This window comes from Oncorhynchus clarkii, chromosome 29 (assembly GCF_045791955.1).
Source record: "Oncorhynchus clarkii lewisi isolate Uvic-CL-2024 chromosome 29, UVic_Ocla_1.0, whole genome shotgun sequence".
NCBI classification, from domain to species: domain Eukaryota; kingdom Metazoa; phylum Chordata; class Actinopteri; order Salmoniformes; family Salmonidae; genus Oncorhynchus; species Oncorhynchus clarkii.
The window spans coordinates 39,034,860-39,053,899 of record NC_092175.1 but is presented as its reverse complement, the minus strand read 5'-3'; the positions used below and the strand labels follow the sequence as shown (position 1 = coordinate 39,053,899).

Below are 19,040 nucleotides of genomic sequence, written 5' to 3'. Positions count from 1 at the left end.
GGCAAAACTACAGGGACTGTTATGTAATGATGAAGGTCAATTTTGTCAACGTCTCTTCATCTGTGTACGGTACACAGCAGTATGTCACAAAACTATTAACAATGTAGTTCACCAACTATAACTAGTAACAGCTCCGTTATGCCTGTTTGCCTGTTTTATGAATGGCAGAACTAAGTTTCTTGATGCAGTAGTTACTGTGGCTGCCTTTGACTAAACACACACACACACACACACACACACACACACACACACACACACACACACACACACACACACACACACACACACACACATACACATACACACACACACACACACATACACACACACACACACACACACACACACACACACACACACACACACACACAGTCACAACGCACACACACACGTATATATCAATGATGTTGCTCTTGCTGCGGGCGATTCCCCGATCCACCTCTACGCAGACGACACCATTCTGTATACTTCCGTCCCGTCCTTGGACACTGTGCTATCTAACCTCCAAACGAGCTTCAATGCCATACAACACTCCTTCCGTGGCTTCCAACTGCTCTTAAACGCTAGTAAAAGCAAACGCATGCTTTTCAACCGTTCGCTGCCTGCACCTGCACGCCCGACTAGCATCACCACCCTGGATGGTTCCGACTTAGAATATGTGGACATCTATAAGTACCTAGGTGTCTGGCTAGACTGTAAACTCTCCTTCCAGACTCATATCAAACATCTCCAATCTAAAATCAAATCTATAGTCGGCTTTCTATTCCGCAACAAAGCCTACTTCACTCACGCCTCCAAACTTACCCTAGTAAAACTGACTATCCTACCGATCCTCGACTTCGGGGATGTCATCTACAAAATAGCTTCCAATACTCTACTCAGCAAACTGGATGCAGTTTATCACAGTGCCATCCGTTTTGTTACTAAAGCACCTTATACCACCCACCACTGCGACCTGTATGCTCTAGTCGGCTGGCCCTCGCTACATATTCGTCGCCAGACCCACTGGCTCCAGGTCATCTACAAGTCCATGCTAGGTAAAGCTCCGCCTTATCTCAGTTCACTGGTCACGATGGCAACACCCACCCGTAGCACGCGCTCCAGAAGGTGTAACTCACTGATCATCCCTAAAGCCAAAACCTCATTTGGCCGCCTTTCCTTCCAGTTCTCTGCTGACCTGCGACTGGAACGAATTGCAAAAATCGCTGAAGTTGGAGACTTTTATCTCCCTCACCAACTTCAAACATCTGCCATCTGAGCAGCTAACCGATCGCTGCAGCTGTACATAGTCTGTCGGTAAATAGCCACCCAATTTTACCTACCTCATCCCCATACTGTTTTTATTTATTTACTTTTCTGCTCTTTTGCACACCAATATCTCTACCTGTACATGACCATCTGATCATTTATCACTCCAGTGTTAATCTGCAAAATTGTAATTATTCGCCTACCTCCTCATGCCTTTTGCACACAATGTCCATAGACTCTCTTTTTCTACTGCGTTATTGACTTGTTAATTGTTTACTCCATGTGTAACTCTGTGTTGTTGTCTGTTCACACTGCTATGCTTTATCTTGGCCAGGTCGCAGTTGCAAATGAGAACTTGTTCTCAACTAGCCTACCTGGTTAAATAAAGGTGAAATAAAAATAAAGAATAACACACACACACAGTCACAACACACACACACACACACACACACACACACACACACACAGTCACACACAGTCCCAACGCACACACAATCCCAACGCACACTGTCTGTGTTCTTTGGCCCATCTTAATCTTTAAATCGGCCCGTTTGAGATATGGCTTTTTGTTTGCAACTCTGCCTAGAAGGCCAGTATCCCGGAGTCGCCTCTTCACTTTTGACGTTGAGACTGGTGTTTTGCGGGTACTATTTAATGAAACTGCCAGTTGAGGACTTGTGAGGCGTCTGTTTCTCAAACTAATGTACATGTCCTTTTGCGCAGTTGTGCACCGGGGCCTCCCACTCCTCTTTCTAATCTGGTTAGTGCCAGTTTGCGCTGTTCTGTGAAGGGAGTAGTACAAAGCGTACAAGATCTTCAGTTTCTTGAAATTTCTCGCATGGAATAGCCTTCATTTCTCAGAACAAGAAAAGACTGACGAGTTTCAGAAGAACGTTTTTTGTTTCTAGCCATTTTGAGCCTGTAATCGAACCCCAAGAAATGCTGATGCTCCAGATACTCAACTAGTCTACAGCCCGTTTTATTGCTTCTTTAATCAGGACAACAGTTTTCAGCTGTGCTAACATAATTGCAAAGGGGTTTTCTAATGATCAATTAGCCTTTTAAAATAATAAACTTGGATTAGCTAACTCAACGTGCCATTGGAACACAGGAGTGATGGTTGCTGATAATGGGTCTCTGTACGCCTACGTAGATATTCCATAAAAAATCTGCCGTTTCCAGCTACAATAGTAATTTACAACATTAACAATGTGCACACTGTATTTCTGATCAATTTGATGTTATTTTAATGGAGATTTTTTTTTTGCTTTTCTTTCAAAAACAAGGACATTTCTAAGTGACCCCAAACTTTTGAACGGTAGTGTATATTATTATTGTTAATATCTATATTATTATTATCTATATTATTATTTGTATTATTATTATTATTATTATTATTATTTATCTACACTATTATTATTATGATCTATTTTATTCTGATAAATATTATTATCTATATTATTACTATCTATATTAATATTATTATTATTATTATCTAAACTATTATTATGATAAATACTATTATCTATATTATTATTTGTATTATTATTATTATTATTATTATTTATCTACACTATTATTATTATGATCTATTTTATTATGATCTATATTACTATTATTATTATCTATACAATTATTATCATGATTTACATTATTATTATGATCTATATTATTATTATTATCTATACTAGTACTATTATCTATATTGTTATCTATTTTATTATAATCTATACTATTATTATTATTATATATATTAGCATTATTATGATCTAAACTATTATTATTTTGATCTATACTATTATTATTATGATCTATATTGTTATTATCTATGTTATTATTATGATCTATATTATTCATATTATGATCTATATTATTAGTATTATCTATTTATTATTATGATCTATATTATATTTATTAATATTACCTATATTATTATTATCTATATTATTATTATCATCTATACTATTCATATTAAATTAATCTATATTATTAGTATTATTATCTATATTATTATTATGATCTATACTATTAATATTAAATTAAATTGATCTATATTATTAGTATTATTATCTATATTATTAGTATTATCTTTATTATCACTGTGATCTATACTATTATTATTATGCTTTATATTATTACTATTATCTATATTATTATTATCTATATTATTATTATGATCTATATTATTATCAATATGATCTATATTATTAATATGATCAATTATTATTATTATTTTATCTATATTATTATGATCTATACTATTATTATTATGATCAATATTATTATTATAATCTATACTATTATTATGATCTATATTATTTTTATGATCTATACTATTATTATGATGGTCAATATTATTATTATCGATATTATTATTATCTATATTATTATTATAATCTATAATCTATGTTATTATTATTGTCTATACTATTATTATTATTATGATCTATATTATTCTGATCTAAATTATTATTATTATCTATATTATTATTATCTAAATTATTATGATCTAAATTATTATGATCTATATTATTATGATCTACATTTGTATTATTATTATCTAAACTATTATTATCATTATTATCTATATTATTATGATCTATATTATTATTATTATGATCTACATTTTTATTATTATTATCTAAACTATTATTATCATTATTATCTATATTATTATTATCTATATTATTATTTTCTATATTATTATGATCTATATTATTATTATCTATATTATTATGATCTATATTATTATTATTATGATCTACATTTTTATTTTTATTATCTAAACTATTATTATCTATATTAATATTATTATCTATATTATTAAAATCTTTAGTATTATCATTACCTATATTATTATCTATATTATTATCATTACAGCATTGTTTGGAAAAAACTCTCAAGTTAAGAATTCCACTGAACTGTTTTAACACCTGTTGTATCCTGTGCATGTGGCAAATATATGAATATAATAAATGAATAAATATATATATACAGTGCCTTGCGAAAGTATTCGGCCCCCTTGAACTTTGCGACCTTTTGCCACATTTCAGGCTTCAAACATAAAGATATAAAACTGTATTTTTGTTGTGAAGAATCAACAACAAGTGGGACACAACCATGAAGTGGAACAACATTTATTGGATATTTCAAACTTTTTTAACAAATCAAAAACTGAAAAATTGGGCGTGCAAAATTATTAAAATTATTATTATTATCCAATGTTGACCTAAATGACTAATGATGATAAATACAATCCACCTGTGTGTAATCAAGTCTCCGTATAAATGCACCTGCACTGTGATAGTCTCAGAGGTCCGTTAAAAGCACAGAGAGCATCATGAAGAACAAGGAACACACCAGGCAGGTCCGAGATACTGTTGTGAAGAAGTTTAAAGCCAGATTTGGATACAAAAGGATTTCCCAAGCTTTAAACATCCCAAGGAGCACTGTGCAAGCGATAATATTGAAATGGAAGGAGTATCAGACCACTGCAAATCTACCAAGACCTGGCCGTCCCTCTAAACTTTCAGCTCATACAAGGAGAAGACTGATCAGAGAGGCCCATGATCACTCTGGATGAACTGCAGAGATCTACAGGTGGGAGGTGGGAGACTCTGTCCATAGGACAACAATCAGTCGTATATTGCACAAATCTGGCCTTTATGGAAGAGTGGCAAGAAGAAAGCCATTTCTTAAAGATATCCATAAAAAGTGTCGTTTAAAGTTTGCCACAAGCCACCTGGGAGACACACCAAACATGTGGAAGAAGGTGCTCTGGTCAGATGAAACCAAAATTGAACTTTTTGGCAACAATGCAAAACGTTATGTTTGGCGTAAAAGCAACACAGCTCATCACCCTGAACACAACATCCCCACTGTCAAACATGGTGGTGGCAGCATCATGGTTTGGGCCTGCTTTTCTTCAGCAGGGACAGGGAAGATGGTTAAAATTGATGGGAAGATGGATGGAGCCAAATACAGGACCATTCTGGAAGAAAACCTGATGGAGTCTGCAAAAGACCTGAGACTGGGACGGAGATTTGTCTTCCAACAAGGCAATGATCCAAAACATAAAGCAAAATCTACAATGGAATGGTTCAAAAATAAACATATCCAGGTGTTAGAATGGCCAAGTCAGAGTCCAGACCTGAATCCAATCGAGAATCTGTGGAAAGAACTGAAAACTGCTGTTTACAAATGCTCTCCATCCAACCTCACTGAGCTCGAGCTGTTTTGCAAGGAGGAATGGGAAAAAATGTCAGTCTCTCGATGTGCAAAACTGATAGAGACATACCCCAAGCGACTTACAGCTGTAATCGCAGCAAAAGGTGGCGCTACAAAGTATTAACTTAAGGGGGCTGAATAATTTTGCACGCCCAATTTTTCAGTTTTTGATTTGTTAAAAAAGTTTGAAATAATCAATAAATGTCGTTCCACTTCATGATTGTGTCCCACTTGTTGTTGATTCTTCACAAAAAAATACAGTTTTATATCTTTATGTTTGAAGCCTGAAATGTGGCAAAAGGTCGCAAAGTTCAAGGGGGCCGAATACTTTCGCAAGGCACTGTATATAAATCTCTGAAGCTGGAGTCTTATATCTCCCTCTCTAACTTTAAGCATCAGCTGTCAGAGCAGCTTACCGATCACTGTACCCATAGCCAATCTGTAAATAGCACACCCAACTACCTCATCCCCATATTATTATTTATCTTGGTCTTTTGCACCCCCAGTATCTATACTAGCACATCATCATCTGCACATAAATCACTCCAGTAATAATGCTAAATTGTAATTATTTTTGCCTCTATGGCCAATTTATTGCCTGACCTCCCTACTCTTCTACATTTGCACACACTGTAGATAGATCTTTCAATTTTTATTTTATTTTGTATTATTGACGGTAAGTTTTCTTATGTGTAACTCTGTGTTGTTGTTTTTGGTCAAACTGCTGTGCTTTATCTTGGCCAGGGCGCAGTTGTAAATGAGAAATTGTTCTCAACTGGCCTACCTGGTTAAATAAAGGTGAAAATAAATGAATAAATAAATAAATACATTTTAAAAAAACTTGAAATGGATAGGGAGAACGAGTGAGCAAGACAGAGAACTAGAGCGAGTGAGCAAAGAACGAGAGTGAGTGAGAAAGACAGAGATGTGTTGAACATAGTTCTACAACAAAGTAAGAGAAAGATACAGGTGAGGAGAACATAATGATGAGGAGAATGGGGAGAGGAGTAAGTAGAGGAGAAAGGAGAGGAGTAAGAAGAGGAGTAAGGAGAGGAGTAAGGAGAGGAATAAGGAGAGGAATAAGGAATGGAGAAAAGGAGTGGAGAAAAGGAGAAGAGTAAGGAAAGGAGAAAAGGAGAGGTGTAAGGAGAGGAATAAGGAGAGGAGTAAGGAGAGCAGTAAGGAGAGGAAAAAAGGAGAGGAGAAAAGGAGAGGAGTAAGGAGGGGAGAAAAGGAGAGGGGTAAGGAGAGGAGCAAGGAGAGGAGTAAGGAGAGCAGTAAGGAGAGGAAAAAAGGAGAGGAGAAACGGAGAGGAGTAAGGAGGGGAGTAAGGATTGGAGAAAAGGAGTGGAGATAAGGAGAGGAGTAAGGAGAGGAGAAAAGGAGAAGAGTAAGAACAGGAGTAAGGAGGGGAATAAGGAAGGGAGTAAGGAGAGGAGTAAGGAGAGAAGAAAGGAGAGGAGGAAGGAGAGGAGTACGGAGAAGAGTAAGGAGATGAGTAAGGAGAGAAGTAAGGAGAGGAGTAAGGAGAGGGGTAAGAAGAGGAGCAAGGAGAGGAGTAAGGAGAGCAGTAAGGAGAGGAAAAAAGGAGAGGAGAAACGGAGAGGAGTAAGGAGGGGAGTAAGGAGAGGAGTAAGTAGAGGAGTAAGGAGAGGAGTAAGGAGAGGGGTAAGTAGAGGAGTAAGGAGAGGAGTAAGGAGAGAAGTAAGGAGAGGAGTAAGGAGAGGAGTAAGTAGAGGAGTAAGGAGAGGAGTAAGGAGAGGGGTAAGAAGAGGAGCAAGGAGAGGAGTAAGGAGAGCAGTAAGGAGAGGAAAAAAGGAGAGGAGAAACGGAGAGGAGTAAGGAGGGGAGTAAGGATTGGAGAAAAGGAGTGGAGATAAGGAGAGGAGTAAGGAGAGGAGAAAAGGAGAAGAGTAAGAACAGGAGTAAGGAGGGGAATAAGGAAAGGAGTAAGGAGAGGAGTAAGGAGAGAAGAAAGGAGAGGAGGAAGGAGAGGCGTAAGGAGAGGAGTAAGGAGATGAGTAAGGAGAGAAGTAAGGAGATGAGTAAGGAGAGGAGTAATGAGAGAAGTAAGGAGAGGAGTAAGGAGTAAGTAGAGGAGTAAGGAGAGGAGTAAGGAGAGAAGTAAGGAGAGGAGTAAGGAGAGGAATAAGGAATGGAGAAAAGGAGAAGAGTAAGGAAAGGAGAAAAGGAGAGGTGTAAGGAGAGGAATAAGGAGAGAAGTAAGGAGAGGACTAAGGAGAGGAGTAAGGAGAGGAGTAAGGAGATGAGTACGGAGAGGAGTAAGGAGAGAAGTAAGGAGAGGAGTAAGGAGAGGAGTAAGGAGAGGAATAAGGAGAGGAATAAGGAGAGGAGTAAGGAGAGGAGTAAGAGGGGAAGTAAGGAGAGGAGTAAGGAGAGGAATAAGGAGAGGAACAAGGAGAGGAGTAAGGAGAGGAGTAAGGAGAGGAGTAAGAGGGGAAGTAAGGAGAGGAGTAAGGAGAGGAGTAAGGAGAGGACAAAAGGAAAAAGAGAACGCAACCACTAAAATATTTTCAATGAGACTCTGGAGGAGACAGAGTTGATTTTTGTTAGGAGAGGGGAAAAGGAGAGGAGTAAGGGGAGGGGAAAAGGAGAGGAGTAAGGGGAGGGGAAAAGGAGAGGAGAAAAGGAGTGGAGATACGGAGTAGAGAAAAGGAGAGGAGTAAGGAGAGGAGAAAAGGAGAGGAGTAAGGAAAGGAGAAAAGGAGTGGAGAAAAGGAGTGGAGATAAGGAGAAGAGAAAATGAGATCAGTAAGGAGAGGAGTAAAGAGAGGATAAAGGGAGAGGAGTAAGAAGAGGAGAAAAGAAGAGGAGTAAGGAGAGGAGTAAGAAGAGGAGAAAAGAAGAGGAGTAAGGAGAGGAGTAAGGAGAGGAGAAAAGGAGAGGAGTAAGGAGAGGAGAAAAGGAGAGGAGTAAAGAGAGGAGAAAATAAATAAGGAGAGGAGTAAAGAGAGGAGAAAAGGAGAGGAGTAATGAGAGGAGAAAGGAGTGGAGATAAGGAGAAGAGAAAAGGAGAGGAGTAAGGAGAGGAGTAAGGAGAGGAGAAAATGAGAGGAGAAGGAGAGGAGTAAGGAGAGGAGAAAAGGCGAAGAGTAAGAACAGGAGTAAGGAGGGGAATAAGGAGAGGAGTAAGGAGATGAGTAAGGAGAGAGCAAAGGGAGAGGAGTAAGGAGAGGAGAAAAGGACAGGAGCAAGGAGAGGAGCAAGGAGAGGAGTAAGGAGAGGATTAAGGAGAGAAGAAAGGAGAGGAGGAAGGAGAGGAGGAAGGAGAGGAATAAGGAGAGGACTAAGGAGAGGAGTAAGGAGAGGAGTAAGGAGAGAAGTAAGGAGAGGAGTAGGGAGAGGAGTAAGGAGAGAAGTAAGGAGAGGAGTAAGGAGAGGAGTAAGGAGAGGAGTAAGGAGAGGAGTAAGAGGGGAAGTAAGGAGAGGAGTAAGGAGAGGAATAAGGAGAGGAGTAAGGAGAGGAGTAAGGAGAGGAGTAAGAGGGGAAGTAAGGAGAGGAGAAAGGAGAGGAGAAAAGGAGAGGAGTAGGGAGAGGAGTAAGGAGAGAAGTAAGGAGAGGAGTAAGGAGAGGAGTAAGGAGAGGAGTAAGGAGAGGAGTAAGAGGGGAAGTAAGGAGAGGAGTAAGGAGAGGAATAAGGAGAGGAATAAGGAGAGGAGTAAGGAGAGGAGTAAGAGGGGAAGTAAGGAGAGGAGTAAGGAGAGGAGTAAGAGGGGAAGTAAGGAGAGGAGTAAGAGAAGAGGGGAAGTAAGGAGAGGAGTAAGGAGAGGAATAAGGAGAGGAATAAGGAGAGGAGTAAGGAGAGGAGTAAGGAGAGGAGTAAGAGGGGAAGTAAGGAGAGGAGTAAGGAGAGGACAAAAGGAAAAAGAGAAGGAAACCACTATCATATTTTCAATGAGACTCAGGAGGAGACAGAGTTGATTTTTGTTATATTGTGTTTAGAGCCAAAGGCCCACAAAATGAACCTACTATTCTGAAATGCATCATTTCCTAGACTTACTATTAGTTTAGTATTCATACTCAGAAGATATTTTATGTTTGAATGCAGAATATTTTTTAATTTTTTTAATGCAAAATGAGATGTGAACAATCAATAAACAAGTATAGACAACGTAAAGACAGTGTGAAGGAGTGGCAGAGGGAGGGACCGAGAGATCACTCCAGATACAAGGCACAAATACTTAAATGACGCAGTCTTCGGAGCCGGAGCTCCACCATCTGTCCACAAAAGTTTTAGTAAACCCAATCGGAATGAATGCCTAAAGTTTTACCTCTATCCCAAACTTTAATCCTTCACTTAACCGTAGAATTGTGTCTGTTTTAACCCTGTGCCAGACCTTAACCCAGTCTGAATGAATGGCCTAAACTTAACCATAGAGTTGTTTCTGTAAGCCTACATTTTTACATGTTTATCAAAGAATGTCGGAACATGAAGTCAGACTGTGATATCTTGTGAAGGAGGGAAGAAAAACAATGTGTTATGACAAAGAAAATGAATGACACATAAATTAATTATATTATATTTCCTTCGTCCAACACAATGTGTGTTTGTGTGTGTATGCACGTGCATCTTTACATGTGTGTGAGTGTGTGTGTGTGTGTGTGTGTGTGTGTGTGTGTGTGTGTGTGTGTGTGTGTGTGTGTATGTGCTACTCACAGGAACATGAGGGAGGTGAGGCCGGTGAAGGTGTCTTGGGAAACACTGTTCAGAGGGTTGTGATCCAACACCCTGGTGAGAGAGAGAGAACCAAAGACCTTACGGTAGATATGGAGAGAGAGAGAACCAAAGACCTTACGGTAGTTATGGAGAGAGAGAGAACCAAAGACCTTACGGTAGTTATGGAGAGAGAGAGAACCAAAGACCTTACGGTCGATATGGAGAGAGAGAGAACCAAAGACCTTACGGTAGTTATGGAGAGAGAGAGAACCAAAGACCTTACGGTAGTTATGGAGAGAGAGAGAACCAAAGACCTTACGGTAGTTATGGAGAGAGAGAGAACCAAAGACCTTACGGTAGTTATGGAGAGAGAGAGAGAACCAAAGACCTCACGGTAGTTATGGAGAGAGAGAGAACCAAAGACCTTACGGTAGATATGGAGAGAGAGAGAACCAAAGACCTTACGGTCGATATGGAGAGAGAGAGAGAACCAAAGACCTTACGGTAGTTATGGAGAGAGAGAGAACCAAAGACCTTATGGTAGATATGGAGAGAGAGAGAACCAAAGACCTTACGGTAGTTATGGAGAGAGAGAGAACCAAAGACCTTACGGTAGATATGGAGAGAGAGAGAACCAAAGACCTTACGGTAGTTATGGAGAGAGAGAGAACCAAAGACCTTACGGTAGATATGGAGAGAGAGAGAACCAAAGACCTTACGGTAGTTATGGAGAGAGAGAGAACCAAAGACCTTACGGTAGATATGGTGAGAGAGAGAACCAAAGACCTTACGGTAGTTATGGAGAGAGAGAGAACCAAATACCTTACGGTAGTTATGGAGAGAGAGAGAACCAAAGACCTTACGGTAGTTATGGAGAGAGAGAGAACCAAAGACCTTACGGTAGTTATGGAGAGAGAGAGAACCAAAGACCTTACGGTAGTTATGGAGAGAGAGAGAGAACCAAAGACCTCACGGTAGTTATGGAGAGAGAGAGAACCAAAGACCTTACGGTAGATATGGAGAGAGAGAGAACCAAAGACCTTACGGTAGATATGGAGAGAGAGAGAACCAAAGACCTTACGGTAGTTATGGAGAGAGAGAGAACCAAATACCATATAAAGTAAAATACATCCAAAGTGCCAATAGATGTCAAACTGTCACGCCCTGGTCTTTATATTTTGTGTTTTCTTTATTATTTTGGTCAGGCCAGGGTGTGACATGGGTTTATTTATGTGGTGTGTTTTGTCTTGGGGTTTTCGTAGGTATTGGGATTGTGGTTTAGTGGGGTTCTCTAGCAAAGTCTATGGCTGTCTGAATTGGTTCTCAATCAGAGGCAGGTGATTATCGTTGTCTCTGATTGGGAACCATATTTAGGCAGCCATATTCTTTGAGTGTTTCGTGGGTGATTGTTCCTGTCTCTGTGTTTGTTTTGCACCAGTATAGGCTGTTAGGTTTTCGTGTTACGTTTCTTGTTTTTGTATTGTTCGTTTTTTCATTATTAAAGATGAATCTAAATTACCACGCTGCATTTTGGTCCGACTCTACTTCACCCGAAGAAAACCGTAACACATACATTTATTCAACACAGTCTAACCCTACAGAGAAATTACACAATACAACAGATTTGCTTTACATGAAATACAATACGTAGCTTAATGGCATATCTGATTGTGCTTTCCGACAAATAATGACCACAAACTAATTTGAGCATATCCAAAGAAGCTTTCAATGTGCTCAATTAAGAAAACTATGAAAAACAATGAATCTGCTCGATTGAGCCACAGAGCACAGATACCTTAAAAAAGAGGAAGGGACGCATCCTTCGCATAGAGTTGATCATACTTTTGTACGGCCTGTGGAATGTTGGTCTCACTCCTCTTTAATGGCTGTGAAAAGTTGCTGGATGTTGGCGGGACCTGGAACACGCTGTCGTGCACGTCGATCCAGAGCATCCCAAACATGCGCAATTGGTGACAGGTCTGAGTATGCAGGCCATGGAAGAACTGAGACATTTTCAGCTTTCAGGAATTGTGTACAGATCCTTGCGACATGGGGCCGTCCGTGCATTATCATGCTAAAACATGAGGTGATGGCGGTGGATGAATGGCATAACAATGGGCCTCAGAATTTGGTCAGGGTATCTCTGTGTATTCAAATTACCATTGATAAAATGCAACTGTGTTGGTTGTCCGTAGCTTATGCCTGCCCATAACATAAACCCACTGCCATCATGGGGCACCCTGTTCACAACGTTGATCAGCAAACCGCTCACCCACACAACGTCATTACACGTGGTCTGCGGTAGTGAGGCCAGTTGGACGTATTGCCAAGTTCTCTAAAGTGACATTGGAGGTGGCTTATGGTAGAGAAATGAACATTAAATTCTCTGGCAACAGCTCTGGTAGGCATTCCTGCATTAAGCATGCCAATTGCCCGCTACCTCAAAACTTGACACATCTGTGGCATTGTGTTCTGAGAGCAAACTGCACATTTTCAAGTGGCCTTTCATTGTCCCTAGCACAAGGTGCACCTGTGTAAGGATCATGCTGTTTAATCAGCTTCTTGATATGCCACCACTGTCAGGTGGATGGATTATCTCGGCAAAGAACAAATGCTCACTAACAGGGATGTACACACATTTGTGCACAATATTTGAGAGAAATAAACTTTTTGTGCATATGGAAAATGTATGGGGTCTTTTATTTCAGAATATGAAACATGGAACCAACACCTTACACTCATATTTTTGTTCAGTGTAAACACAACAACTTGAATGTGTTATTTCTATAAATGTACAGTTTGCAGCTGTATTCTGAATTAAACTACTGTCAAATCTTCTAGTGTAACCACAATTGGGACTCCGTCTTAAACGGGATTTGAACTCCTTACCTACTGGTTGTAAGCAACTTAAAATGTCCTGCTACAGTGCACTTACACCACCAGAAGCATGAGTGTAAAAGAGATATTGCCACAGACCTATTGGCAAGAATGCATTTCTGCACTTTGCTAAAAGCTGCCCAGAATAATTGTCCAATTATCACCACCATTAAACTTGTAGTTTTCAAGGAAAGTTGACATGAGTATGCATGCATTATTCAGGGGATTGAACTTGCAACCTCTTGGTTGCTAGAAGTTTATGCAGTGCCACCAGGACCATATGAAAAGGGTATGAAAAGGTCAAAGGTACACTTCACAGGTACACTTCACAGGTACAAATATGAACTCACATGGTACATTTTGGTATCTCGTAGGTATAATTGGACATTTTCTACTTAATATTTTGAATATAATGTATGATCATCACTGCACTTTGATAGGTGGGGGCAATGTACTGGTGGGGTCATTAGCATATGTGGGGGGCGTGCGTAAATATATGTGTATTTGTGCCAACCGTCAGTGGAAGTGTTGTAGCAGTTCAAGTGTTTGATGGTTATGCAGATGAAAGTAGAGCACTTCCTTTGACACTGTCTGTTCTGTAAACGGGGTAAGAGAATACAGTGCCTTGCAAAAGTATTCACCCCCTTTGGTGTTTTTCCTATTTTGTTGCATTACAACCTGTAATTTAAATAGATTTTTATTTGGATTTCATGTAATGGATAAACACTAAATAGTCCAAATTGGTGTAGGGAAATGAAAAAAATAACACGTATTCACCCCCTTTGCTATGAAGCCCCTAAATAGGATCTGGTGCAACTAATTACCTTCAGAAGTCACATAATTAGTTCAATAAAGTCCAACTGTATGCAATCTAAATGTCACATGATCTGTCACATGATGTCAGTATATATACACCTGTTATGAAAGGCCCCAGAGTCTGCAACATCACTAAGCAAGCGGCACTATGAAGACCAAGGAGCTCTCCAAACAGGTCAGGGACAAAGTTGTGAAGAAGTACAGATCAGGTTTGAAAAAAAAATATCTGAAACTTTGAACCATCAAATCCATTATTTAAAAATTGAAAGAGTATGCCACCAAAACAAACCTCCCAAGAGAAGGCCGCCCACCAAACCTCACAGACCAGACAAGGAGGGCATTAATCAGAGAGGCAACAAAGAGACCAAAGATAACCCTGAAGTAGCTGCAAAGCTCCACAGCGGAGAATGGAGTATCAGTCCATAGGACTACTTTAAGCCGTACACTCCACAGAGCTGGGCTTTACGGAAGAGTGTCCAGAAAAAAATAAGCAAACGTTTGGTGTTCATCAAAAGGCATGTGGGAGACTCCCCAAACATATGGAAGAAGGTACTCTGGTCATATGAGACTAAAATGTAGCTTTTTGGCCATCAAGGAAAATGCTATGTCTGGCGCAAGCCCTCTCATCACCCGAGAACACAGTGATGGGATGTTCTTCATCGGCAGGGACTGGGAAACTGGTCAGAATTGAAGGAACGATGGATGGCGCTAAATACAGGGAAATTCTTGAGGGAAATCTGTTTCAGTCTTCAAAAGATTTGAGACTGGGACAGATGTTCACCTTCCAGCAGGACAATGACCCTAAGCTACTGCTAGGGTCATTGACCCAACCCTAAGCTACTGCTAGGGTCATTGACCCTACCCTAAGCTACTGCTAGGGTCATTGATCGTACCCTAAGCTACTGCTAGGGTCATTGACCCTACCCTAAGCTACTGCTAGGATCATTGACCCTACCCTAAGCTACTGTTAAAGCAACACTCGAGTGGTTTAAGGGGAAACATCTAAATGTCTTGGAATGGCCTAGCCTAGTCAAGGCCCAGACTTCAATCAAATTGAGAATCTGTGGTCTGACTTAAAGATTGCTGTACACCAGCGGAACCCATCCAACTTGAAGGAGCTGCAGCAGTTTTGCCTTGAAGACTGGGCAAAAATCCCAGTGGCCAGATGCGCCAAGCTTATAGAGACATAGCCCAAGAGACTTGCAGCTGTAATTGCTGCAAAAGGTGGCTCTACAAAGTATTGACTTTGGGGGGGGTGAATAGTTATGCACGCTCAAGTTTTCTGTTTTTTGGTCTTATTTTTTGTTTGTATCACAAAAAATAAAATGTGCATCTTCAAAGGGGTAGGCATGTTGTGTAAATCAAATGATACAAACCCCCCCCAAAAAATCAATTTTAATTCCAGGTTGTAAGGCAACAAAATAGGAAAAATGCCAAGGGGGGTGAATACTTTCGCAAACCACTGTATATCAGTAATAAGCTGCACTGTGAAGAGGTCATTGTGACAGAAGTTTCTTAACTGGAAACTACTACTAAATCTTGGTGGGGAAATCTACAAAAAAAATGTTTTAGATGCATGCCAGCAAAGCCACTACACAACACAACACTAAACAATACATTAATTGCACTATAACAGGGGTGTCAAAGTCAAATGGACGGAGGGCCAAATAAAAAAATCAGCTACAAGACGAGGGCCGGACTGTTCGAATGTTCATTGAAAAATTTTTAAATGACGCATATAGTCTAGTGAACCTAATTGAACCTACTGAAAACCTAACAAATATATTACAATATGATCAGATAAATAAAGCAATATTTTCTTATGGCTCTGTCAGTAATCTTTAATTTTCAACAGACACAAAAGACAAATTTCCTTTATATAAATATCCCCATAACATGAACATTAAATGAAAGAAACCGGTATTCAAGGCACCATCAGTAGACTATATTTTCTATTTTAGCAAAAGTGGGCTAAATTTACTTCAAAGAAAAAACAATAATAGCAATTTTCTATCATCCACTCAACTGAAATATTTTTAAAATATAATTGGATTGAAATACAAAAAAATAAAGTGCAAAAATCTATTAATCAAAAACAACACTTTGTTTAAGGAGAAGTAACATGCAGTGAAAACAAATATTAAATTTTAACTTTTAAACTTGAACTGAGTAAAAACTCTAAATATGTGATTGCACAGTAATGTTCACTTGTTTGAGGTTGAGGGTGATACTTGGTGGTGTCCCATCTTTTCCACAAGTTCATCAATGTTCGGGGTAAGGCTCTGAGCTGAAGAAATCCTCAGAATTGAGTGGAGGTGTTCAGCAGTAAGTCGACTTCTGTGTGATGTTTTGTTCAGGTTCATCAAAGAAAACAGTTGTTCACACAGGTATGTGCTGCCAAACATAGACAACGTTTGAGCAGCCTGGATGCGCAGCTGGGGCATTGTGCCGGGGAGGAAACGGGCGAACTCCGCAGCACCCACTGCCGCATATTTTGCCCTCAGTGCATCATTGCATTGGAGGTCAATCAACTCCATTTGGAGGTTTGGTGGTGAGCTTTCCACGTCAACAGCAAATGGGTTACCGAGCAGTTCCAACCTGCTTTTTTGTGCTTCAAAGTCAGCAAATCTGCAAGTTTATTGCATTCAGATGACTCGTAATGTCACACAGAAAAGCCATTTCACACAGAAACATTTCGTCTCGGAGTTGTGTTGTGTCTTTCCCTTTGCTGTCCAAGAACAGACAAATCTCCTCACGAAGCTCGAAACATCTTTGAAGCACCTTTCCCTGGCTTAGCCATCGCACCTCTGTGTGATAAGGCAAATCACCATGCTCCGTTTCTAACTCCGTCAGAAATGCCTTGAACTGGCGGTGATTCAAACCTTTGGCTCTGATAAAGTTAACTGTGCGCGTGATGATGCTCATTACATGCTCCATTTTCAAGGCTTTACCGCACAACGCTTCCTGGTGTATGATACAATGATAAGCTGTCAGCTCACCTGTCGCGTTTTCCTCTTGCATCTTTTCCCGTATCTTCGCCACCAGTCCGCTCCTGTGTCCACACATCGCAGGTGCTCCGTCGGTTGTCAAACCCACGAGTTTTTCCCAAGGCAGCTCCATCTCATTTACACATCTTGACACCTCTTCATACAAATCATGCCCCGTAGTTGTGCCATGCATAGGACGTAAAGCCAAAAACTCCTCTGTCACGCTTAGGTTGGAGTCCACTCCGCGGATGAAAATTGACAACTGGGCAATGTCAGAAATGTCGGTGCTCTCATCCACAGCCAAGGAATATGCAATAAAATCTTTTCCCTTTTTCACAAGCTGCTCTTTTAGATTGATGGACAACTGGTCTACTCTCTCGGCAATGGTGTTTCTGCTCAGACTCACATTTAAAAAGAGTTGCCTTTTTTCTGGGCAAACTTCGTCACAAACTTTAATCATGCAGTTTTTGATGAAATCCCCCTCCGTAAATGGCCGGGCTGATTTAGCGATCTCTTCTGCCAAAATAAAACTGGCCTTGACAGCAGCCTGGCCTTGTGATTTGGCTTTTTTGAACAGAGCCTGTCGAGATTTGAGGCCTCGTTTTAATTCCTCTGCCTTTTGTAGCCTTTGTTCCATGTCCATATTCTTGTTTTTGTCCGCGTGTTTCGTTTCATAATGTCGTCTCAGATTATACTCTTTCAGTACCGCCACACTTTCTCCACACAGAAGACACACAGGTTTTCCAGCTACCTTCGTGAACATATACTCCGACTCCCACCTTGTTTGAAACCCCCGGTTCTCAGTATCCACCTTCCGTTTTGCCATTTTTGATGGGTATCTGAAAGTTAATTTTACTGTGATGCTGACGACTGCTGTGCCAATAAATATTGAAATGAAGCAGCCTACTGCTCGGTGCGTCACCTTTGCATTGTGGGAAATGTAGTATTGGTGCGTGTAAAAGATCTGCGGGCTGCCGGCTTGCTGCGGGCCGGTTCTAATAATAAATCAAGATCATCCCAGGGGCCGTAAAAAACCTTCTTGCGGGCCTTGACTCTGACATATGTGCACTATAATGATGAAGAACGGTGCCCACAAACGGTTAGGCCCTACATAAAGCTGTCCCAACAGCAGAGGCCCAACATCTTACCACTACTTTTTTTTATACTAGGCAAGTCAGTTAAGATCAAATTATTATTTACAATGACAGCCTAAACCGGCCAAACCCGGACGACGCTGGGTCAATTGTGCGCCACCCAATGGGACTCCAGATCACAGCTGGTTGGGACACAGCCTGGGAACGAAACAGGGTCTGTAGAGAGGCTTCTTGGACGGGCACTTCTAATGTAACTCTATGGCAGCACTCAAGGGGCTTGAATTTTCAAGCTCTAACCCTTAGACTTTGCGGTGAGGTAGTGTCCCCATGAGTAACGGAACACTGAGCCAATCACGGCGCGATTAGAGAACATTACCAACCCATACGCTCCGTATTTTCCTCTGGCTGCCCCACCACCACAGAAAGCACTGAGCTAGGCTGATACACCTGCATTTTGGAGCTGCCTTACTCAAGAAAGCAAACGTTTGTATGTGGCTTTAGTAACTCAGTAAAAAAAACATGTTTTTACATTGTTTTCAAAATTAAATGTGACACGTACTAATGCCAAAATAACATGCAAAACGGGCAAAAACAATGGAATAAATGCTAATGAGCATTGATCCCACCTACATTTCAAAATGCAGTACCTAATGATTGTACCTAATGCTGTGTCCGTAAGTGGGATTTTACCACATAAGTGGGATTTTACCACATACGACTGGAAAAAATAATTTGAACGGCCCTCCAATTGGTAATAACTAGTGGGAAACGCGTCTCTCATCCCTGAACTCTGACTTCTCCCAAACCTACTAAGGAAATGACCTCGATAACAGCATTTACGTCAGTTAAATGTGAAAAACAAAACATTATTTATAAAAAGCAATCTATTAATATGGTTCTTTGACTATATAATTTGTTTACAAGCATGATAGCTGTACTTTTAGTGTCTGGTTGATACAGCTTGTATTTACGACTGGTAAATTCCCACAAGGCTACAAATGCAGCTTTATATTTAATACATTGGGTAGAAAGATTTACCATTATACTAGATTTTCCACACATCTACCCTAGTACCATGTGAATTCCCATTTGTACCTTTGGAGATACCGTGT

At 40.0% G+C, this 19,040-nt stretch overlaps 1 protein-coding gene across 1 annotated transcript in view; it reads right to left on the bottom strand.

The window, feature by feature from the left end:
• Positions 1-19,040, bottom strand: part of LOC139388047 (relaxin family peptide receptor 2a) — a 204,985-nt gene that overhangs the window by 95,634 nt on the left and 90,311 nt on the right. Inside the window, exon 8 of the mRNA XM_071134545.1 lies at positions 10,155-10,226. Within this exon, the coding sequence (XP_070990646.1) occupies positions 10,155-10,226 (72 nt within the window). The remainder of the gene's footprint in view (positions 1-10,154; positions 10,227-19,040) is intronic.